The 22,714-nt window shown below is 68.7% G+C and overlaps 1 protein-coding gene across 2 annotated transcripts; it reads right to left on the reverse strand.

Moving 5' to 3' along the window:
- Positions 1-7,736: 7,736 nt before the first annotated feature.
- FGFRL1 (fibroblast growth factor receptor like 1) lies at positions 7,737-21,170 on the reverse strand. 2 transcript variants are annotated; one of them, XM_060013133.1, is made up of 7 exons: positions 20,892-21,170; positions 20,235-20,326; positions 11,156-11,428; positions 9,918-9,998; positions 9,527-9,811; positions 9,092-9,445; positions 7,737-8,997 (listed from the first exon to the last, which is right to left on the reverse strand). In XM_060013133.1, the coding sequence occupies exons 2-7, from the start codon at positions 20,308-20,310 to the stop codon at positions 8,555-8,557; spliced, it is 1,512 nt and encodes a 503-aa protein (XP_059869116.1). In that variant the 5' UTR covers positions 20,311-20,326; positions 20,892-21,170; the 3' UTR covers positions 7,737-8,554. The 2 variants fall into 2 exon arrangements, with proteins under 2 accessions (XP_059869116.1, XP_059869117.1); XM_060013134.1 differs by having other exon boundaries at positions 20,235-20,351.
- Between the last annotated feature and the right edge of the window lie 1,544 nt (positions 21,171-22,714).

The following is a 22,714-nucleotide window of genomic DNA, read 5'->3' on the forward strand; positions in this document are numbered from 1 at the left end:
GCGGCGAAGTGCAGGGTGGGGTGTGGGCCAGCCCCCCAGCTGGACAGACCCCGCCTCCCCCCATCCACCCTCGGCCAGGGAAGACACGGGCGCTTGTCAGCGGCCAGGAGAGGAGAGAGGAGGGAGGGTGGGGGGAGGCCACGGATGGGGGCCGGCCGCAGCCTGGAGCAGCGGCTGCCTGGGGCCTGTGCTCCGGCCACGGCCCTCTGCAGTGGCCAAGCATTCGGGGTGCAGGGGTGGGGCCGCGGCCAGGCCTTCCTGAGGTGGGCGTGCAGGGTGCAGAGCGGTGTGGGCCTCCAGGTCCAGGCCACTGGGACCTCCAGCTCCTCTGCTGGGCCCGTCCCTGGCGTCCGCGGGGCCCTGGCGGCGAGGGCTGCTGGCTGGCGCTCCCCTCATTTCCTCTTGGCCCGAAGGCTCCAGGCGGCCGCGGGAACAAAGGGTGGATTGTGCCTCGTTCTGGGCCCGCTCCCCGCCCGGCTGCTGCCCCTGCAGGGCCCCATGGGCGACGCTTGTGTCTGTAGCCAAGCAAGGCTCCTCCGACCACGCTGCGAGGGCTCAGCGAGCGGGCGGCCGCGGGCACCGGCCGCGGCCCGGGAGCCTGGGAGCCTGTCCCAAGCCCAGCTGGCCCGCCACCCGCCCTGCCGGCCTCCCTGAGTCCAGCGGCAGCAGCCAGGCGGTCTCGGCTGTGCCCGCCCCTCACCTTCTCCTGTGCAGACACTTCCTGTCACCAGCGCACGGCTCTCCAGCCCCGGCCCCTGCCCAGCCCAGGCCCCCCACGTCCTGCGACTCTCACCACCACCCATCTGCCCCGCTGGAGCAGAGGCAGACACCCCCTGCTGTCCGTCCAGCCAGGCCTCCCCGTCACTGGGCATCTGGGGATGCCCAACGCTCAGGGCTGGCTTCTGGGGGGCCACGGGGGCCAGGCCCCTCAGTTTCCAAGTGGGCAGAAAGGAAGCAGAGGAACTGTGCCCGACGTCCTGCGTCCAGCACCCCTCCGGCAAACATTTAATGAGCGCTGCCGTGTGCACGTGTGGGCCCCAGAACCCCAGCCCTCCGCAGCCTACAGATGGGGACGGTGGCAGGGCGCAGACAGTCTGAGGCCAACGCCATCCCGTTTGCCCGTCGGGCCCAGGGTCCTGTGGCGGCAGACCTCCTAGCAGGTGGTCCAGTCCCTGCCCGGCCGGCACCCACACCCGGGAGACGCTGGTGGACACAGGGATGTCCGCAAGGCCTCCCCCAGAGCAGCCGGGGCCGGCGGGCCGCTCAGAGCAGCGCTTCAACCAGGGGAGACCGGAGGTGCTGGGCTTAGGCAGGCAGAGGGGGGCCAATGTCCTCCCCACCAGAAACGGGGCCGAGCCGGGGCCTGGGGCCCCGGCGCGACGCCCACCCCGTGGAGCCCTGCCCCCAGAAGACGCCCAGAGGCCTCCGCTTGGGGCATCCCGTGTCCCCTTCCTCCCTCCCTCCTCCCCCACCCCCACTGTTGGTTTAGCTCCCGCCGCTGCTGTCAAAGGAGCTTTGTGGCCGCGAGTGGAGCCGGTGCCCATGGTCTTGGAGGGGCTCCAGGAACGAACAGCGGAGGACGGCTTTTGGAAGAAACTGAAAAAAAAATAAGAGGAAAAAGTTGTGAAGGAAGAAGGAATTTGCCTCTGCTGAGCCCGGTGCCGCCCCAGCCCTCCCTGGGCCTGGGTCCAGGCTGAGGTCCTGCCCACCCACCCCCACCCCCCGCCAGGGCCATTCCGTGCTCAGGCCTGAGCTCACCTCCTACCCAGGCAGGCCCCAAAGGCTCCCACCAGCCCCTGAGCCAGGTCCTCTCGTCCAGGCCACAGACGAGGAGACTGAGGGTCCGAGTAGCTGGGTATCTGCCTAGGGTCTCATGACACAGAGAGGCTGCTGGCCCGAGAAGACGGCCTGTGCACGCTGGGTGGGAGGTGCTGCCGGGCGCTTTCAGGCTGCACAGAGCGCGGTGAGGGTTGAGGCTGGGGTCCTGGCTCCCTGCCTCCCAGGGCCCTAAGAGGATAGGGTGGTCACCCCCAGACTCTCACCTTCCTGTCCCCAGGCCCTGGCAGTTGACCGCAAGCCACACTTTCTGCCAGTGGCTGGGCCACACGAGCAGTCCTGGAGGCTGGCCGTGACTCCCCTGTGATCCGGGGGGCAGGGGGGCAGGGGGGCAGGGGGGCGTGGCCACCAAGAGCTCACTGCCCCTCGCTCATCAGGTCCTGTGTGAAGCTGGGTGGCCCTGGCGTTGCTGGGAGCGTAAAGCCATCCCAAACCAGGTCCCCACGGCGTGCCGGAGGGGGGGCTCCAGCAGGGAGTGGGCAGCTTCAGCGCTGCCCTGGGCTGGCGGGCTTCGTGAAAAGGCCACTGGGACAACATTGGGGCAGAACTAGGGAGGGCCTGGGGGGATGAGGCAGCGGCCCCAAGCGAGAGTCCAGGGACCCACTGACGGGGGCTGCCAGTTTTCCAGGAAGCTCAGGAGTCTGTGAGCTGGGGGAAGAGACAGCATCAGTGCGGGGCCTCCCCACCAAAACCCACCTGCACTGCCTGCCGTCAGGGTGGACGCTGCTGGGGGACGGCTGCTGCTTTCCAGCAAAGACCCCCACCCACTGGCCTTGCCCAACCCCAGCACGGAGCCCCCAGACCCTGGGGACCCCGCAGAGGCAGATGGAGCCTCTGGGGGTCTGCAGTCCTGGCACCAGGGCCCAGATACCCACTGCCTGTCCTGTTCTCGCGGGCTGTGCTCTCCGCCAGGGTCTCTCTAGGGCCCAGGGATGGCATTTGGGGACATGAGGTGGACAGCTCGGCCTTCCCTTCAAAGGCAGCGAGTCATCCCAACCAGACCCTCTCCATCCCCCACCCGTGACTCAGGATAAGCGGCCCCGCCCCTCTGGCCAGCTGTTGGCAGCTGTCACCACCTGCCGGCCCCGGGCCAGATGCCCCACGGCTGTGGAGCGAGCGGGGGTGGGGCATACAGCTGTCTGGGTGCTGGGTGTCTTGCCCCGCCCACGCCCTTACCGGAGCTGCTGGACCTTTCATGGATCCCCCCACCCCATCCTGAAATCAAGTGTGTGTCTGCGCCCAGCCACCATGGGGCGGGGGGGACCTCTGGTCCTAACCTGAGGCTGCCCCATGCAGCCAGGCCGGCCCGCGCTCCCTCCCCAGGGCTCGTCTGGGTGGCTGGCGGGGCCCTCAGAACCGCACTGCTCATGCTTCCGGCTCAGCTTCCCTGGGGTCTGGAAGGTGCGGGGGGGCGGGGGGGAACGTGGGTCAGCGCAGCCTCTGGGGCTGGACACCCGCGGCCCAGGAGACACGAGGGAGCCAGTCCCCGAGCTCTGCACCCAGATCAAGGAAGGAGGGGCCGTGCGTATCTCAGCCCGAGACCCCCTGCCCCTTGCGTTGGCCACCAGCCTGACCCAAGCACTCTGCCTTGTCACCCCAGACGAGTGCCAGAGACAAGAGCCCCGGAAAGGAGCCAGCCTGCACCCTGAGGAGGAGTGCGCTGAGGAACCCCGACCCGGGGCCTCGTTCTGCCCCGAGCTGGTGCAGGCTGGGTGCTGGCAAAGCACCCTCCCCCCGGCTCCCCAGGCTGCCCAGGGTGCCAAGGTGGGGGCATGAGATGCCGGGCCTGGTCGTCAGTAGCCTTGTGGTGGATGGGCACACCCAGCTGGGGCCAGTGCAAGTCCTGTGTCAGCGGCTTCCACGCCTCAAGTCAGCGGTGCCAGCGGTGCGGGCCGCTGACTGGGGTGCCACTGGCCGCGGGGTCTGGGCTGGGCTGCTCGGCAGACACTGGGGGGTGGGCTCTTGAGCCCACCGGGCATGACCCCAGGTGACCCCAGGCAACACTGCCAGAAAAAGGCGTCGGAAGCTGCTGACCCAGGGCTCCATTGGGTGCCACCCCCTGGGGGGTCTCCACAGGAGAAGCCCCTTGGGAGGCAGATCCCACCTCCAGGGCCCTACATTCCCAGGTCTGGGGACCCTTGCAATCTCCCACCTGGGGTCACTGACGCGTGCTGGCCTGAATGGGAGGTCGACCCTCCCTTCCACAGACGGCGGCAGTCGAGGGCTCAGGGTGACTGGGCCGGGGGAGCACCGGCTTGTGGAGGTCTCTGAGCCAAGGCAGGACCGGAGAGGGCTCAGCGGGGCAGCCCCTGGGTGGGGCTGGCAGGATGGGGGTTGAATCTGGGGAAGGAATGCACGGACCTCCACAGGGCTCCCAGGACAGGCCCTGGCCCTCAGCTCCCCTGACGCCCGGCCCATCTTGTGAGGGCCCTGAGCCCAGTCAGGCCTGGGCGGTTGAACAGGACGGGCACCCGGCACCGGGCGAGGTCAGCACGGGGCACAGAGGGAGCCCCAGCTGCCGGGCCCGCCCCCTGCCCTGCCCAGTCCCCGCCCCTCCCCGTGCTGGGCCCGCCCCCTGCCCTGCCCAATCCCCGCCCCTCCCCCTGATCAGCAGCCTCCGTCCCTGCCCACCAGATGCAGCAGGGACGTGCCAGGTGCTGGTGCCAGGCATGGGGTGGAGGCTGCTTCCCAGCCCAGCCAGGGGGCCCGGCCCCCGCACAAGCTTGACCCTGTGGGAGTCCCCTGTCTCCGTACCCCACCTTGCAGCAGCCCGCCTCACAGGCCCGTGTGTCCCAGGGCAGTCCAGCCCACGCCCTGGGTCTGGGCAAGGTGCGCCGGGGGCGCTCACCTTTCGGCCCCTCGGGTCCCAGCCCCTCCATGCCACCTCAGGCCCCGCAGCAGGTCCAGGGCCCTGCAAGCCCCAAGCAGCGCCACCCGGGGGGCTGGGAGAGCCTGGCTGGCGCCTGCAGGTCCTTAACCCCATGCCCCGAGTCCCAGGTTGAGTCTGTGCTGGTCCCGACCCCACGTCCTATGTTCCTGTCCCTTTTCCTGTGTCCTACATCCTGCGTTCCTGTCCCAGGTCCCCTGGCCTGGCCCCCAGACGAGGCTCTGATCCCCTGCCCGGCCCTCCCAACCCCAGGTCCACGGGCTGTGGTGGCCCCACGTCCCCTCATCTTCAGCTCCTGTCACATCGCCTGGTCCCTGGACATCAGCCTCAGCCCCCCCCCACCCCGGGACAGCTGCAAAAGACTCTCGGCCACCCCTCTGAAGCCAGGAGGGCTGGGCTGCGGGGCTTGGGGGTGGGGAGGGAGCGGTCACACCCGAGGGTGTCAGAGCCTGGGCCGCCATTTCAGGCTCACCAGGCTTCAAGGGGACCACCTTATCACAGCCCAGATCAGAGGGAAGATGCTGGCCTGGGGCTCCTCCCTCCTGGCACCCACCCACCCAGCACCCACCCCCCACCCACCCAGCACCCACCCTCCCCACCACCCAGCACCCACCACCCAGCACCCACCACTACCCAGCACCCACCACCCAGGACCCCCACCACCCAGCACCCACCACCCAGCACCCACCACTACCCAGCACCCACCACCCAGGACCCCCACCACCCAGCACCCCCACCGTGGACATCAGGAGTTTCGGCCCAAATGGCTCTCAGAAGCCCCAACAGCACGAGCCATTAGTGGCTGTGAAATCAGATCAAGACATTGACCCCAGCCCGGCCTGGGAGTCCCTCTGAGACACAGCTGGATCCCCCTCCGCTCCCTTGAGACTGGGGGCCCCCACTCCCACCCCACAGGGAGCCCCACAGAGCTGAGCACGGGAGGCATTTCTGTTCCTGTTGGGGGTCCTGGTAGCATCACGGGTGGCTGTGCACTGGTCTTTCTGCCTGTGGCCAAGGGCACGTTAGGGCCTGGCCTTGGTGTTTGTGGAGGGGCAACTGTGGCAAGAGAAGCCAGGGCGCGGTGCCTCAGAACACAGGAGGTGAAGCCCTGCCGCGGTGCCCCTCCTCGTGCCACTCCGGGCTCCCCCGGAGCCCGGGCTCTGGAGCCCAAAGACTCTTCTCTCAGCCTGCTCTGCCACCTGGCCCCGCCTGCCGCCTGGCCCCGCCCACTCGCGCTCCCATTGGCTCCGCCCAGGCACAATCTGGGAGCCCCCAAGGGGGGCGGGGCGCCAGGGAGAGGGAAGGAAGAGGGGGTGTTGGGCAGAGGGAGTGGGGCCGGTCAGTTGGAGGCCCAATGAGCAGACGTCTGTCCTGGTGGGCTTCGTGGTGGCCGGGCAGCCCCAAGAGGATGGGTCTGTCTGGTCGCCCAGACCCCCCGCCCAGCCAGGCGCCCTAACATGTCCACAGAACGACCAGCACATCAGCAGCCCTCGCTCCTGAAAGGGCACTGGGGGATGGGCCCGGAGCCACTGGTCTCGCGAGAACCAGGACCCGGGCCCCGATGGGCCTGTCGGGGCCCGTCAGGTCATTAGCCCCGCAGGCTTCCCTGGGGCAGATGACGAGGGTGGTCCCCACGTGAGCCCAGGTGGACAGCACTGTCCCTCAGGCCAAAAGGGCACAGGGCTGGGAGTGGCAGAGTCTCCTTTGAGGTTCTGGGGGACTGTACCCTCAGGGGTGCTGGGCAGGGGGCAGCTCATCCCCTGTGACCCAAAGATGGCCCACAGCCTGAGGTCTCCCCACTGCCCAGCGTCTACCCTCTCCCCACCCTTCCCCGCTCAGACTGAAACCCAACCAGGCGTCGGATGCAGCCTGTCCCGTCTGGGGAACATCTGTTCGGTCACCAGCTGCGGGCTGCCTGCAGCCCACGCTACTCTCCTGGCCACTGCAGCCCGGCTCCCCACAGCCAGCCAGGCCCTAGGTCTCCCGCGGTGTCCACTCTAGGTGGTCTCCATCACCAGGCCGGAGCTTGGTCACTGCCCACGGAGTCAGGACCACCCCAGCGGGGCTTACCTCAGAGCTAGCCCCTGCCTCCTACGAGACGGGAGTGGGGTCCACCCTGGGAAGCCGAAGAATGGGGGGAGATTGAGAAGGACAGGGGATCCCATCCTGCACTGCATGGGGGTCCCAGCAGAGGAGGGGCAAGGGGACTGGGGACTGAGCCCTGGGAGACGAGAGCAGAGGGAGGTGACCCAGCCCGGAGCTGGGGAGGAGGCGGGGGCGGACGGCAGCTCACTGCCGAGGCAGGGGGGAGGGGAGACTCGGCCCCAGCCGTGGGCCCAGCACTGCCTGGTCAGGATGGCGGGCATCCCGACGGGCAGGTCAGGCAGAGCCTGGGCTTGTCTCCTGAAGCACTGAGAGCCAGCGGCTCAGCCTCGCCCCTCCTGCCGCTCTTCGGACATGCTGCGCCGGGGCCTTTGCTAGAATCACACCAGCTCTCAGTGCCTTTCTTAAGATGCTCCAGAACCTCTGGGCCAGGGGAAACCCAACCCCTGCCTCCTGGCTGGGTGAGGAGAGCGAGGCCACGGTTGCACACCCAGGGTGGACGGTGCCCTGCAGGCAACTGGCCCTAGCCCACCTCCCCACCAAGGCCACGCAGGGAACCCCAGAATGTGGGACGGGAGAAACACGGGCCCTGCACTGAGGGCTGGGGGACCACACCAGCACAGAGAGGGGGGCCCCCCGGGCCAGATGTGCAGGACTCTGGCTGGCCAAGGAGGCGCGTGCAGGTGAGTGGGGAAGAGTCCTCCGGCTCAGAGCGCTGATGGCGGGCCCTGGGGACCCTCAGGCCTCGGCCCCCGAGCCTAAGGCCTGGTGATGGGGTTCCTGAGCGCTCCCCCATCCGTCCTATAAACAGGCACACGGGCGCGCACAGATGCAGACACAGGAAGATATAAACAGGCACACGGGCACGCACAGATGCAGACACAGAAAGAAACACCAGCTTAGAGGAAAGGATGCACATTTTCTTGTTTAACAAAATAAATTAAATATACGAAGCTTCAGCTCAAACTCTATATAAAATTACAGAGGCCTGGGGCCGCCACGGGGAGTGGGGCAATGGATGCCCGGCTCCGAGGTGGACATCCAGTGTGGCCAAAAGGCCAGGTGGGTCCTGGGCCTCAGGAGAGGCCAAGTCTCTGTGGCCCAGCCCTCCTTTCATCATTATTAATATTATTATCTTAATTTCTTAAATATAAATATCAAGGGCCCCTTCTCTCTGGCAGTGGGACGGGAGGCACCCCCAGCCAGCTCCGGCCTCTCAGGACGCAGCCTAGGGCTGCTCCGCCCGACCCCCCTGCCCAGGGCACTGGTGGACTCCTGGACACCCAGGACAGGTGGTGGCAAAAATAGCCTGGGCAGGGACACAGGCGGGCAGGCGTAGGGAAGGGGTCGGAGTTTTTGGTTTGCAAAGCCAGGGTGCCTCTCAGATCTCCTGCCAGGCCGGGGTGGGGGGGTGACCATGGCCCCCATGAAATCCTTATCACGGGGCCAAGGGATTCCTTCATGAGCTAGCCCATCGCTACATGCGCACTGCAGAGTTACAATACAGACCTTCCCAAAGGCTTCTTAGTCTGAGTGTGTGTGTGTGTGTGTGTGTGTGTGTGTGTGTAATTCTGTGTGTGTGTCCAGAGGTATGTCATGCATGTGTGTGCGTCCAGGTGTGTGTGTGTCTCACGTGGGGCGCCTCGCACCCGCAGTCCATCTTCCTCTGGGGCCTCGCCCCAAGCCTGCGCGGCTGGCCGGGCCTCCGCAAGCCCACCCCGAGGCAGCCTAGCACTGGTAGTGGACGTGTTGATGCTGGTGGACCTTGCCCTCCACGTGCGAGTGCGTGTGCGAGTGCGTGTGCGTGTGCGTGTCCGTGTAGAGCTTGGGGTAAAGCTTGGGGCCGGCGGCTGAGCCCGGGCCCAGCAGGTGCTGGGGGGCTGCCGGGGGCCCGAGTTCCTCACACAGCCCCACACCGGGGCCGGCACCGAGGGTGGGGGGTGCCGGCAGGTCCTTGTCCCCGCCGCGGTCGCGGGCCGTCGCGGGCGGGCGATGTGCAGGCACCGGAGGGGCGGGCGCGGGGGCGCATGGCTGCTTCTTGGCCTGGCAGAGCCACAGGAGCACGGTGCCCAGGATGAACACGGCGCCGGCTGGGATGCCGATGACCACTGGCCACGGCAGGCTGGTGGTGGAGGACGAGGGGGCCACGGGCGGCCCTGGCGGCTTGGGGTCTGCAGGAGAAACCGAGGAGGGGGCGGGGAGGGGAGCGTCACGTGTGGGCGCGGCCCGGGCGGGGCGGGGCGGGGCGGGGCGGGGCCCACGCACCGGGCAGCACGGTCAGGAAGGCGCTGCGGAAGCTGTAGCCCATGGTGTTGGCGCCCAGGCAGATGTACATGCCCGCGTCGTCCTGGCGCGCGCGAGTGATGAGCAGCTTGTTGAGGTAGGAGCCGTCGGGCCGCGACCACACGTCACCCGTGGGCAGCACCACGAACTTCTGGCCGCCCACGTCGATGGTGGAGTTGTAGCGGCCCTCGGCGCCATACTCCACGCGCTTCAGCCACTGGATCACGGGCTTCACGTCGCTGCGCACTTTGCACTGGAAGGATGTCGTGCCTCCGAAGTCCACCGTCGTGTTCACGGGGTGCGTGCCCGTGAGGACAGGCTTGGAGCGCGTCCGCTCTGCGCAGGGACGTGCGTTGGGCACAGGCCCCAGGCGCCAGCCCGCGCCCCCCCGGCCCCGCCCCCGGCCCCGGCACTCACGGATCACGTCCACCTTGTAGGTGGCGTTGATGGCGCCCGCGCGGTTCGACACGCGGCACGTGTACTTGCCGCTGTCCTCGGGGCGCAGGTTCTTCAGGCTCAGGGTCCACTTCTTCTTCCTGTGCTCACCAGCCTCCGGGCGCGTCAAGGCCTGGTCATCCTTCATCCACATGATGTCGGGCCGTGGGTGCCCACTGGCCACGCACTTGAGCCGCACGGAGCTGCCCACGGGCCGCGCAATCACCCGGCGCCTCATCTTGGAGGGCTGCGTGAAGCGGGGCCGGGCTGCGCGGGGCGCAGGGGAGGGGGCGGGGCACAGAAGTCAGCGGGCACTTGGGGGAGGCACAGCCCCGCCCCCCACCAAGATGGCGGCGTCTGTCCCTGTGCTCACCCCACTGCTTGCTGGCTGGGTCTTCCTGGCCCCCGGAAGAGCCGTCGTGCCCCGGGCTCTCCCTTCCTGGACTGGTGTCGTCTGCAGAGGGGAGGGTGCATGAGAGGGGCCTCGGCAGCCCCTGTAAGACCCCAGGACTGGCTCCCGGGCCCCAGCCTCAGGCCCAGCTGGGAAAGCTCTGGAAACGCCGACAGGAGCCCATGGGCGCACACCCACGTCTCAGAATCCCAGAGACAGCTGGGCCGGAGCCGCCCACCCGGCGCTCTCCCTGGGTGCAGGTGACCCCGACAGGCGTGGGTGGGACGGAGATCTGGCTCCCCCACCCTGGCTCCGGGGGGTCTGCAGGGCCGGGGGGAGGTGGCGACCAGGCCCAGCCGGCAGCTGCAGTAACCCTAGCCCACATCAAGGGGCCGAGGGCTTGGTGAGCTGACATGGCTCGCATACCGCCTGGTCGTCCTGCCCTTTGAAAGGACGCTGGGGGGGACACCCACAGTATTCCCATTCCACAGCCCAGAGAAGGCCTGTGGGGCCTGGGGGGGGCGGCGTGCTGAGGAATGCCCCCCCCCAGTGACAGCCGCCGCCTCCACGGCCCAGGACCAAGGCCAGGCGCTCGGACCCCACCCCGGAACTCAGTGGAGGGGTGCGTGGGTCAGGCTCCTCCTTTGTGCTGCCAGGGAACCTGCCCCGAGGGACCCGCCCGGGAGCCCAGGGGGAGGGCGAGGCGCCAGCGCCTGGTACCAGCGAGTGGAGGGCGTGTTCCTGGGGGCGCCGCCCAGTCCCCAAGCCCGGGCCCCAGAGGCAGAGGAGAACAGAAGGCCCTTCCTCCCCAGCGGCCCCTCTGAACTCCGAAACCTGAGCCTCAAAGTCATGGCCGACGCCAAGGCTGCCGGCCCGCCTGCCCCACCAGGCTGCCCTTCAGTGGGACCACCACCTGGGGCCCCCATACCCACCCCTGCCGCCCCCCCCAGCCAGCCCTGGCCCCCAGGTCAGCAGAACTTTGGGGGACAAGGGGTCGGGAGGAAGGGGGACCCCAAGGTGAGGCCTGAGGGGGCGGGGCCCGGCCTGGGGGTGGTGTCCTGGGCTCAGAGGCCGGGAGGGGAGCAGGGCGGCTCTGGTCCCGGGGGCAGTGGGCCGAGCTCATGCAGGGTGAGGGTGGGCACAGAGGGAGGGTCTGCCTCCCTGCCCGAGCTGACTAGGCGCGAACAGCAAGGCCCCGCCCTGGCACGGCCAGCACTGACCCATCACGATGAGGGTGTAGTTGACGCTGAGGCTGCCGAAACCGTTGGTGGCCTTGCACACGTAGGCGCCGGCGTCCTCCCGTTCCACCTCCTTCACCTTCAGCCCCTGGGGCAGCACGCGGAAGCGGCTCCAGCCGCCGTGGATTGTCCGGCCATCCTTGGTCCACATGGTCAGTGGCGGCGGGTCGCCCTCCACGGGGCACTGCAGCCGCACAGTGCGGCCTAGCCGGGCCACCTGCCGCGGGACTACCTTGTCCGCCATCCTCGGGGGGCCTGTGGGGGTCAGAGGGCTCGCTCAGGGAGGAGGGGACCAGCAGGTGGTCGGTCGGGGCCAAGGCAGGTGTGGGCACTGGGAGCCGGGCGAGGGCTGTCCCTGCTGGGCCCCCACCCCGGGACTCCACCCAGATACGCCTACCCAGCTCCCAGACCACAGGAGGCGGCGTTCACCCAGGGCCCACTGCGCTCCCGCACGGGAGCCGGGATGCGGCTCGCCCAGGACGCACGTCCGCAGGCGAGCGAGGGCGGCCCCCACCGCCTCCCTGCAGGCACCCCATCTGTTTGTGTGTGCACGTGCGAGCATCCCTGCGTCTGGTGGCCCATGTCTGTGCCTGTGTGTACATGGGCGGCACCAAACCAGGTCTGCCTGCCTGGACAAGAGCCTCCCTGCTGCCAGCCAGGCCACACCAGGTCACCAAGGCCCTGGAGTCAGAGGGCAAGCAGCTGGGCCTCCCAGCCCTGGGTGACCACTATCTGCCCTGGGAGAAGCCTGCGTCCCGGGCTGAGGCCGTGGTGCCCTTCACCAGCGGGAAGAAACCCATCCCCGTCCCCACCGGCCCGGGGCCACCCAGGGACAATGGGGATGACAGGCCTAGAGGGCGCGAGAGACGGGCCAGCTGGGAAGGACGCTGCGGACATCAGAAGGCTATGGAGCGATCTCCTGGTGGACCCTCAGTCCCCTCCTGCCGTGCCCCCCGTGCCTGACGCCCTGAGCTGGGGCTGGTGTGCAGCCCCTACACCACGGGAGGACCGCGAGGGTGGAGGGCTCTTACATGGTCACGGACGGCCCCCCCGGACCAGGAGAGGCAGCCATGGGCACCCGGCTGCCCTTCCCAGGGGCTTGGCTGGGCCTGGCTCCCAGGACTCCGCCCACCAGCCACTGGAAGGGGCACCCACCCCACACGGCAGCCACTCCAGGCCGTGAAGGCCACGCCCCGAGCCCTGGCCGCACGGAGGTGCCGGGGGCGTGGCTGCGCTGAGACGCTGGGCCCGGGGCCTGAGAGCGGCATGTGTTTTTAATAACCAGCTGGTGTTTCTTCAACGTGCAGTCGCCGCTGATTCTGTTGCCGCCTCACAGCCAAAGTGCTCCTGCGGGTCCCCCAGAGACTAGCGCCCAGGGACCCTCACAGAGCACGGGCCCCCATCGCCTCCGCCTGGGGTGCGGATGGAGGGTAGGGGGCCATCCCCGTTGGGATGCAGGGAGCTGACAGCCCAGGGCTCAGCTTCTCTGGGGCCCCAGGTGGGGAGGGGGTCCCAGGGGACTGGGGTGTGAGGGACACAGAGACACTAGGCACCTTCCCTCTACAGCCTCCCCCCTCCACATCCTGCCCCATTCGGGTGGCCCCACCCCCTCCACGCAGCCCCTGGACAGTGGGCCATGCCAGAGGTACCAGCCAGCCAGCCAGCCCTCTGGCTTCCCCTGATACCCCCCTCTCCCTAATCACTCACTTGTCTCCAGGGCCCCCCAGGCACCTACCCAGCTCGCAGTGGGAGAGGCTTCAGGGCCCCCAGACAAGTGGACCTTCTGAGGCCCCCCAGGCCGCCCAGGGTCCGGGCCTCATTCCCAGGCAGACCCTGTCCACCACCTGTCACTGCCTGAAATTCCACCATTCACAGGGGCCTCCCAGGCTGCAGGACAAAAGGGCACCCCCAGCCCTTCCCGGGCTGACACCTGGGTGCGAGCATCACACGCACAAGCACAGGCACACGGACCCACACACGTCCACACGGACACACGCGACGGCCCGGACAGCACGCGGGGAGGACGGTGCCCGCGCGAGGAACAGCATCGCTCCCTGCTGGGGCTCCGCCTGTCCCAGCGGCATCGTGGGGGCACCGCTGGCGGCTGGTTCAACACCCCCGACTCCCGAAGGAGCCCGCTTCAGTGGCAGAGAACGCGCCCGCCTGACAGTGCGGCCCCTCCCTCTCCCCACCCGCCAGAGGAGACCATGTTGGGGGGCACCTACTGGGTGGCAGGGACGCCACCCTCGGTCCTGCGGAGTGGAGGGACAGGGCCAAGTGACCGCCAGATGGGCCGCAAGTGTGGCCCCGTGGGCCGGCCTGTGAGCAGTGAGGGGGACGAGGCAGCGCCCGTCCAGAGGCCCCGGCTGGAGCCAGCCTTGTCCTAAAGCAAACAGCCCTCCTCCCCTCTGTGGCCAGCCTCACCCCTCCCCACCCCCACCTGGGCTCCGGGGGACCCTGCCCCCCGCCCCAGCTTCTGCGAGAGACCCCCCAGCAGGCTCACCAGCGGGAGGCCTGGCCCCCCAGATTCCTGGGAATTCTGGCCGCCAGCACGGCTGCTGCAGCTCTATATTTAGCCTGGGAAACACAAGCCCTGCTGTTCCACCTGGACAAGGCCTCCCGCCCCTCAGCCACAGGGAAACTGAGGCCTGAGCTGGAGACCCGCAGGCCCCTGGAGGGCGTGTGGGTGGGGGCAGCCGACGCAGCCTTAGTGCCTTCCCCGTGAGCGCCTCCTCCAGGAAGCCCCAACCCTGCACCCACCCGCAGTCACGGCCCTAGGAGGCTGTGGGCACAGGCAGGATGCACACGGCGCGGGCATGGCAGACACGGGGCAAAGGCAGGCTGGGGCCGGGTCTCACCCCAAGAGGGGGGCTGAACGTCAAGGTAACGGGCAGGGAAGGTGTCGCCCCTTCCTCTCCTCCATCCTCCTCCACCCTCAGCTGTGAAAACATGGTCAGGAATGGGGGTACTGGGGGGGATGGGGGGCAGCCGCTCCGGGCGCCCCACAAACCCAGCTTGGATTCCCAGCTGCCATCCAGAGCTGCTGTCACACACAGACCCTGTCACACCGACCCCCAGGTGCACACCCCAACAGTGGGCGCAGACTCCCTGCCACACACACCCCACCTCTGAGCGCTCCGGACGCCCAGGCCCACAGCCCCTCCCCCTGCCTGGCCAGAAGCACCGCTTTCCCCCGTTTAGTATAACAAGATCCGGCTGCAACCCCAGCTGATAGCCCTCCTGCCCCGGGGCCCAGGGAGGCAAAGGTGCTGGCAGGAACAGAGAAGGGACCCCCAGCTGTGGCCCACCCCATGCCCACCCCCCCGTACCCCCAAGCCGTCTTCACAGGCCCTCGGGGCCGCCCCGAAGCTCAGCACCCCACACCTCACCGCCCCGCGGCCTCCGCGCAGCCTGGCGCACCTTCCCGACACCCCCTCCTCCCTCCCTGCCCCCAGGGGCACTCCATCTGGACCCACTCTGTTCACGCCGTGGCAGGGGTGAGAGGGTTCCCAAGTGTCGGGCTGCACCCCTCCCCACCGCCCGGGGTGTTCTGTGGGCCCTGGCTTGCCGACCCCAAGCTCCCTTCAAGAGGGGCCGGGCCAGACGTCGCCCCTCTCCCAGGGCCCATGTGGCAGAGACCAGCAGGGGCCACAGAGGCACCCCGTGAAGCCGCAGACACAGCTGAGGTTGAGGGTGCATGCAGCGCCGGCCGGCTCGTCAGGGCAGCTCTGTCCCCCACAAGCCCTGCAAAGCCCCAGAAATTTCCAGCCTGGAAGGAATTCTCTGGCAGGGGCGGGGGAGGTGGGGGGAGCATCGGGCTAACCAGCATGGGCCTGGCCAGTGGGGTGAGGGCGGCCAGCCAGGAGCCACCGTCCTGCTGTGCAGGACAAGCTAAGTGAGAGGCGTGGGGAGGGGCGCTGGGCCCTGGCTGGGGGGCCGGAAGGGGGCAGATCCACCCGGGCTGCCTGGGTACCTGACGCCAGACAGGGCAAGTAGGCACTCTCTGGGGGGAGCGGGCGCCCACAGTGGGGACCGGGTGCAGCAGGGTGAGCTGGGAAGGCCGCAGGGCCAGCACCCTCCCCAAGAAGGCGAGGCCTGGGGGGGGAAGGACAGGAACACCCCAGGGCGGGGGCACAGGTGAGGCCCACCCCAGGGCTGCCACGAGGGGGGCAGGCTCGGCACACGTGCACACCCACACTCGCATACAGGCTCCCGGTCAACAGCCGGCCCAGGGCGGCCCCGGGGGCTGGACCCACAGGATCTGTGGTGGAACTGGTAGGACCCGCAGGACAGGTGGTTGCCCCAGAAACCAGGCCATTCTGGGCGTGGCAAAGGGACGGCCTGACCCACCGAGCAAGCCGCCGGGAGCGTCCCCTCCACCGGCTGCCCAGCCGCGCACCAGGGGGCTGGCAGACCGGGGGCCTCCAGGTCTGTCCTCTTCTCTGGAGGCCCCCAGATGGACCTCCAGTGGCCCCCCAGCTTCAGGGCTCCTCCGCCTAACCCTCACCACCCCCAGGACCGACAAGTGAGGCCCAGAGCATCACCCTGACAGGGCCACTTCCCTGGGGGCGGGACCCATGTGAGCTGCCTACGGGACAGTGACCAGAAAGCACCCAGACCCACCACCGGGCCTCCCTCAGCTGGACACCGGGCAGCCCCGTCGGGTGTCCAGATCTCACTAGGCCCACCAGACTCAACGCTGTCTCACCCCGACCCTGCCCACCCCGCCATCCACCCCCACCTCACCAACGTCACTTGACCCAGACCCTCCCCCAGCTGCCAAAGGACCGAGAAGGCCCTTGTCCAGTGAGGCCTCCCACACCTGCCGGCACCGGACCCAGAGCACAGGGTAACGCGCCGCGGGGCCCAGACCACCCCAGGGGCCCCGCCCCAGGGGGCCCCGATCCAGGTACCAGAGTCACCTCAGAGGGGAGACGAGGACATTTTCCTGAGCCTGGAGCCCCTGGGCGTTTAAGCAGAACCTCGAGGGTGAGGGCGATGGCTACGGCAGCAGAAGACCCAACGCACCCAGCAGCCTGGCCTGCGCGACCCCAGGCCAGAGCCCCTGCGTCCCACCCATACCTGCTCCACGACAGCCCACGCCCACGGCGGGCTTCTTGAGGCCAGGACTGAGGCCATGGGGCCTGAGCAGGCCGGCCCAGACTAGGCGCCCCCAGGCCCCCAGAGGCCACGGGGCAGGCCACCTGGCCCTCAAGGCGCACATGCTGTGTCGGGCTGAGCTCCAGAGTCAGCCCCAGTCCCCGCCGGAACCCGGACAGGCTGCTGCACGAGTGCAGAGGGCAGCCCCGAAGCCACTGGCAGTGGCCCTGGACCAGGGGAGCGCGCTCCGCAGGCCCCGGCTCCTCCAGGGCTCAGGATCATGGGAGCCAGAGGGGGTCCCTCCGCCCCGCCTGCTGCCCCAGGTCCCGTTATTCACTCTTCAGCCACTCAACAGCGCACAGCTTGTGTAAATCTCTCATGAAATAAACTCCCCGGCAGGAAGAAAAGCAATTGTGTTTCCTGCCAAGATGGGAAACCCTGGATTTCAGCAGCCCTTAGGCTGGAGCAACTCCTGCAGTGCCTCAGGGACAGCTCCTAGAAACCCCACCCTGGGCCAGTTCTCCTCAAGGCGGCCGTCTGCGCTGGATGGGGGGGGGTAGGCACCTACCCCACCCCCTGCCTGCCTCCAGGCCCCGCCCCCAGCCACTCAGTTGGGGCACAGGGTGTGGATGGAGGCCCCGGGACTCCTCGCTGGAGCCAGGAAGGCTGGCCACAATGTCCTGGGGGAAGAGCCCCCAGGACACCCCCTCAGCTGACCAGCCTCTCGGCCCAGCCCTTCCCCACTCAAGGCCCCTACCCCACTACACCAAGGCGCCCGCGTCCACTGGATGTCCACTCTGGCCCCGGTGAGCTGCTCACCTCTGCCCACGACATCCCCCCAGCTGGAGGCCTGTCCTTGCCTACCCTGACCAGCACCCACCTCTCCTTCCAAGTCCCGGGGTGACGCCCACGCCTCTGCGTTCCACCTCCCTCCAGTGGACCCCGGGCTGCGACCCCACCTGAGGTAGCCCAGGTGGCCCCTGCTCTCCTGGGCCCCGAGAGGAGCGAGGCTGGGACTGACCAGGAGCGCCTGGTGGCCACCACTAGGAAGAGCGGGTGATGGGCAAGGTAGGTGGGGCCACACTGGCTGCAGCGCCGCTGAGGTCTGGGGACGGTGGCATGGGCGCGGACACGCTTTCCTTGCACACGCTGCCCCGCCGACGGAGGCTGCCACCTGGACGCACCAGGGCTGCAGTCACCAGGCGAGGCACAGCGTGGGGCAAAGGAGGCCAGCGTGGACGGCCACACAGCGGGGAGGCGGCCACAGCCCGTCCCCCCGGCACGTCAGTGAGCCCGAGCCGCCCAGGTGATCGGAGGCTGAGGCTGCTGCCGGGGAAAACCAACATGTACCACGTTAGGGCCGCGGAGCCGGGCGGGAGCCGGGGGCCCACTGATCCCCCCACAATGGAGACAGAGGCTGCGGGCAGCCCAAGCTCAGCCTGGCCCAGCCAAAGGCCACTTTGTTCGGCTCCCTCCTCCCCCCAGAGGAGGCAGTGATTTATTTTCCCTTCCAGGAGTGGGGCCCAAGACAAGACGTAAATGGGGCCGCTGGCCCACATCCCCAGCTCGCAGAGCCTGGGCCGGGCTCCCACAAGTCCACCTCAGCCCTGGCCGCACACTGGCCAGCACGGCCTGCAGGGACCTAGAGGGGAGGAGAAGGCCCCCTGCAGCCTGGCCAGAGGCCGAGGTCAGACAACGCACATGCACACGCCACAGCCGCCCTGACGGCCACATGCTTCGCCAACGACTCACACACCCCAGCAGACCCTTCGCGCCACAGCCCCAAGGCAGGGCAGCTCCAAGTCCTCTCCATCCCGCGGGAGATAGGGCACCCGGCACACCGGCCAGGTCCAGGGGACAGGGCGGGGCCTCCGGGGCTGGCTGCTCAGAGACCGTCCACCGCACCGCCATCCTCAGAGGAGTTCACACGCGGCACCTCTCAGAAAACCCTGAAATGACTTCTTCCAAAGTAATTTGTAAAAGGCATTTCATTCGGAACCTCTCAGAGCTCCCACTGTGAGAAATAAAATAGAAATGGAGAAAGCCAACCTCTTTTTTCAAATTTGAAAAAAGAAAAAAAACAAACAGTTTAAGACAAACCCACCAAGATTGTGAAACTTTGGGAAAAGGGGAACTTTAAAAATATGATTGGAGTCTAGAAATGTACCGATTCCAGAAATTGTGACACCACGGGGAAAACGGCTTTCAAAAAACCACCCAAACTCTGTCTGCGCTGGTTTGTCAGCCTAAGAAGGTCCACGCTCAGCCTCTTCACTCGCCAAGTGGGAAGGGCCTGCAACGACTCTGCCCTCCAGTCCAGGCCTGGCGGAGAAGCCAGCACAATTCAGGAAGAGCACTGACCCCGCACCCCCAAAACCACAGAGGCCCTTGCCCTTGCAAAAGGGCTCCCACCCCTCTACTGCCGCCAAGGCCCTCGCCATGCAGCCCAAGGCCTCAGCCAACGGGCACAGAGCAGGGTGTGGTCCCTCTGGGACCCCTCGGTGCCGAGGCAGGCCCTACCGCCCACTGCCATCCACGGCCCGCTGCCACCCGCCACTCCACCTCCGGCTCCAGCCAACGACCAGGCCAGGCCAGTGGCCTCCAGAGCCTCCCTGGCCAAGTGGCCGGAGGACAGGCAGGTGCGTGGATAGGGGAGTGCAAGCAGATAAAAGAGCAATCAGAGTCCAGGCCGCTGGCCACTGGCGGAGGGGGGCCTTGCCGGGCATGACCTGAGTGTCCGCAGTACCCTGGACACTGCCCGTCCCAGCCACGCCTGGGCAGCCCCCACCCTCAAGCGAGCCGGCCAGTCCCCGGCGGGGCAGGCGGGGCCGCGGGGGTGGGGTGGGTACTGTGGCATGAGGCCCACCTGGGCCGCCGCCCGCCACCCCACACCCGAACGTGGCCATATAAGGCCGGGTTGGTCTCAGTGCGCCCGCTGGGCGGCAGCGGCGCGGGGGGAGGGGTGCGAAGCCTCAGAGGACTGGTAGACAGGGCAAGGACGATCCTGAGTGGTCAACACACCCAAAGGGCTGGCCTGGCCGCAGGTCCCGCCTAGCTGAGGGAGGCCAGCACTGAGCATGGCGGTGGGAGTCTGCGGGCACGCATCACCCGTCAGCCAAGGACGCCCCTTGCTGGGGCTGGTTGCGGGGGCAGGGGTCCCTCCGGAGGCATCTGGGCCTGCCCGCTTGCACAGCAGGTGTGTGAGCCCACGTCCAGACCCTGGTGTGGTGCACACCGAGAGACGTAGTGTGTAGCTGGAAGTAGGTGGTCTCAGGGTCTGCATTAAGACAGGCCCCGACCCTCCACCATGCAGTGACCCGGTGCACTGGGCACTCAGTCTCCCAGCCCCCACCCTGTACCTTCCCAGAGATAGGCAGGCCTAGGGCACAGGGCTGGGTCATTAGTCCCAGAGGCCAAGAATGTCCCCACTGTCCCCACACCCAACCCTGGCCACCAGGGGGATCTCTACAGGTTCCCAGGGGCCTAATTGGGTCCAATGTGGCCAAACAGCCCATCACTCATGAATCCGCCGTGAGCAGCTGCCCGCAACTGCAGGGATGTGTGTGTGGATGTGTGCGTATGTCCTGAGGGGAACTGGGGCCAGAGCCCACCCGGCCAGCAAGCGTGGGGCCCCACGGATGAGCTGGGGGTGCCCTGAGAGTGAGGGGTAACCCTGTGGGAGAGCTGGAGGGACCTCATGGATGAGATGGGGATGCCCCATAGGTGAGGGGTGCCCCACAGGTAGCTGGGGAGCCACGTGAGTGAGGGGGGGCCGCGGGTGAGCTGCAGTGTCCCATGGGTGCACTGGGGCTCCCCGCGGGTGAAGGGCGGGCAGAGCCGGGCCAGCAGGGGCGGGGCGCAGGCACGCGCGCCAGGCGGGCACTGTGGCAGGGTTCAGGGCCGGAGGGAAAGGGGCGGCGCTGGCGGAGGCCGGGGCGCCGGGCTGGGCGCCAGCACTCACCTCGGGCGGCGGTGGCCGGCGGGAGGGCCCCCAGGAGCAGCAGCAGCGGCAGCACCAACGCGGGGCTCGGCGTCATCTCGGCCAGTGCGGACCTGGGGTGTATTCGGAGGCCGGTCACTGCGTGGGGGTGGGGGTCGCCCCGCCCCCCGCCTTGGGCCCCGGAGCCGCCCGCACCCCAGCCCTGGGTCGCGGGGACCGGGGTGCGGGCCGCCCCGCCTTCCCTGCCGCGCTCCGGGCGGAGGAAGCGGCGGCGGGGGAACCGTGGTTATCAAAGGCAGACAAAGGGTTTACACTAATTACCGACCTCCCCCGCCCCCCCCTCCAAACACCGTCTGGATTCCTGGCTCTTGTAACTCGGGCCCTGCCCGCGGGACACACAACACCGGCGGCCCCGCAGATAATCGCCTGCGCCATTAGCGGACAAATTTGCGTTGGGGGGGGGCCCACGTGGGGTACAGGGGCGGGGGCGGGGCACTGGCAGGACCTCGGGCCAGGCGGGAGCGGCGGCGGCGCGTGCCGGTGCCGGCGGCTCCCCACCGCAGAGCGGGAACCCGGACGCTCTCAGCCCGGGCCCCCGCCCCCGGCCCCGGCCCCCGGCCCTCCCGAGTCGGCCCGCCCAGTCTGCCCCGGGGATCGCGGGCGCGCGGAGGGGCTCACCTCGGCGGTGCTCGCGGGCGGCGGGGCTCAGGGCCGGGCCCGCGGGGCGCGCTGTGCGGTCATCGCCGCCCCGGGCGCCGCACCCCGCCGCCCCGCGCCCCCGGGCCCGGCCTCGGGACGGGGCGGCGCTACCTGGGCGCGGGCGGCTCGGGTCGGGGCCGGGGCGGGGGCCGGGGGCTGGGGCCTGGGGGCGGGGCGGGCGTCGGGGTCGGTCCGGGGGCCGGGGCCGGGGTCCCGGGGCGGCGGGGCGTGGGGCCCGGGGCGCCGCGCCGCGAGGCGTCCTTCCCTGCGGGGCTTTGTCAACTCTCCCGGAGCGAGCGCCGAGCCCGCCGCGCGCCCCGCCCCGACACAACTTCCTGCCAATCGGCACGCCGAGGCCGCCGCGTCCCGCCCCCTTGTCCCGCCCATCTCCCCGCCCCCTCACCCCGCCCCGCGCCCGAACTTTTCGCCAATCGGCGTGCGCGCCCTCCCCGCCCGCCTGGCTCCCCGCCTTAACCCTCGCGGTGCGGGCGGCCCGCAGGCGGGTCGGCTCCCCGGGGCGCGGCCCCGCCCCCGCCCCGCCCCGCCCCGGCCGGCCCCTGGCCCAGCCACGCCCCCGCACGGCCCGCCCCTAGTCCCGCCCCCAGCCTGTTCCCACCCTCCCCAGCCAGGTCCAACACACCGCGCCCCCTCACGGCCATCCGCCTAGCCCCGCCCAGGCCCAGCCCAGCTTTGCGCACCTCCAGGTCCCGCGGCGTCCACCTCACAGCTGCACCCGTTGGCGCCCGTGTTGGAGCACACAACTTCAGGCCACCAACACCCCGCGCACCTCCAGAGCTGGCCCTGATGGAGCCCCAGCTGGGCCGTCAGGGCTCCGAGGTCTGAGCCCCCGGTTGTCGTGGGAGCGGAGGGGAGATCCAAGACCCTGCTCTGGCCCCAAGAGACTCCAGGGTGGGCCAAGTCGCAGGTGATGTGGGGTACTGAGGTCCTGTGCAGATGAAGAAACGCAGGCACAGAGAGGTCAGGTAATTTACCCAAGATTTCCCAGGCGGCACTTGGCATGCCCAGGACTGGAACCGCACGCTGCAGAATGCAGCTCTCCTGTGGACCTTTCTCCACACTGCCCCGCTGCCCTTCCCTTTCCTGTTCAGCAACGTGCACACACTGGCTCCCGTGCCTCCCCTATTCCCATCCATCAGGGTCTTGCAGAGCAACCCCCATCCTCTCTGGCCTGAATCAGTGGGCCAGGCTCCTCTGGCTTCCCCTCCACTGTCACATCTCTGGAACGGAGAATCATCATTTAAAACACAGCCTTGACAGGTCTCTGGCTCCCCAGTGCCCTCAACACAAACCCCACCACCCTTGAGGCCCTGGATGCCTGGGTCCTGTCCAGCTCCCACCCCACCCCCACCCCCTGCAGCCCTCCCTCCATCCCCTCTGGACCTTTGCCCATGCTACTCCCTCAGGAACCCTGCCTGGAACAGCCTCTCTCCTCTCAGGAGTTCCCTCTCCCAGGAAGCCTTCCAGGGAACACTGGAACTGGAGAGGCCTTGCAGGTCCGAATCGCCAGGGCAGAGGAGAGCTGGGTGAGGGTGTGAGCCATCAGGGTTTGGGGCCCGGTGAGACACCGGCTTCGCACCTCTTCCAAGCCAGTGAGAAGGCGGTTCCCAAATCCTGTCTCTGGGCCCGGGTGGGCACCTCGTGGGAGGGTGGTGGTGAGCCAGGCCCGCCCCCCCATCCTGCCTGCACGCAGGGTGAAGGCCGAGACGTTGGCAGACCCGAGTAGCCCTCCTGCACTTGGAGTCAGGCCCCGCAGCGAGAAGGAAGCCAGGAGAGCGGGTTCA

This window comes from Delphinus delphis, chromosome 5 (assembly GCF_949987515.2).
Source record: "Delphinus delphis chromosome 5, mDelDel1.2, whole genome shotgun sequence".
NCBI classification, from domain to species: Eukaryota; Metazoa; Chordata; class Mammalia; order Artiodactyla; family Delphinidae; genus Delphinus; species Delphinus delphis.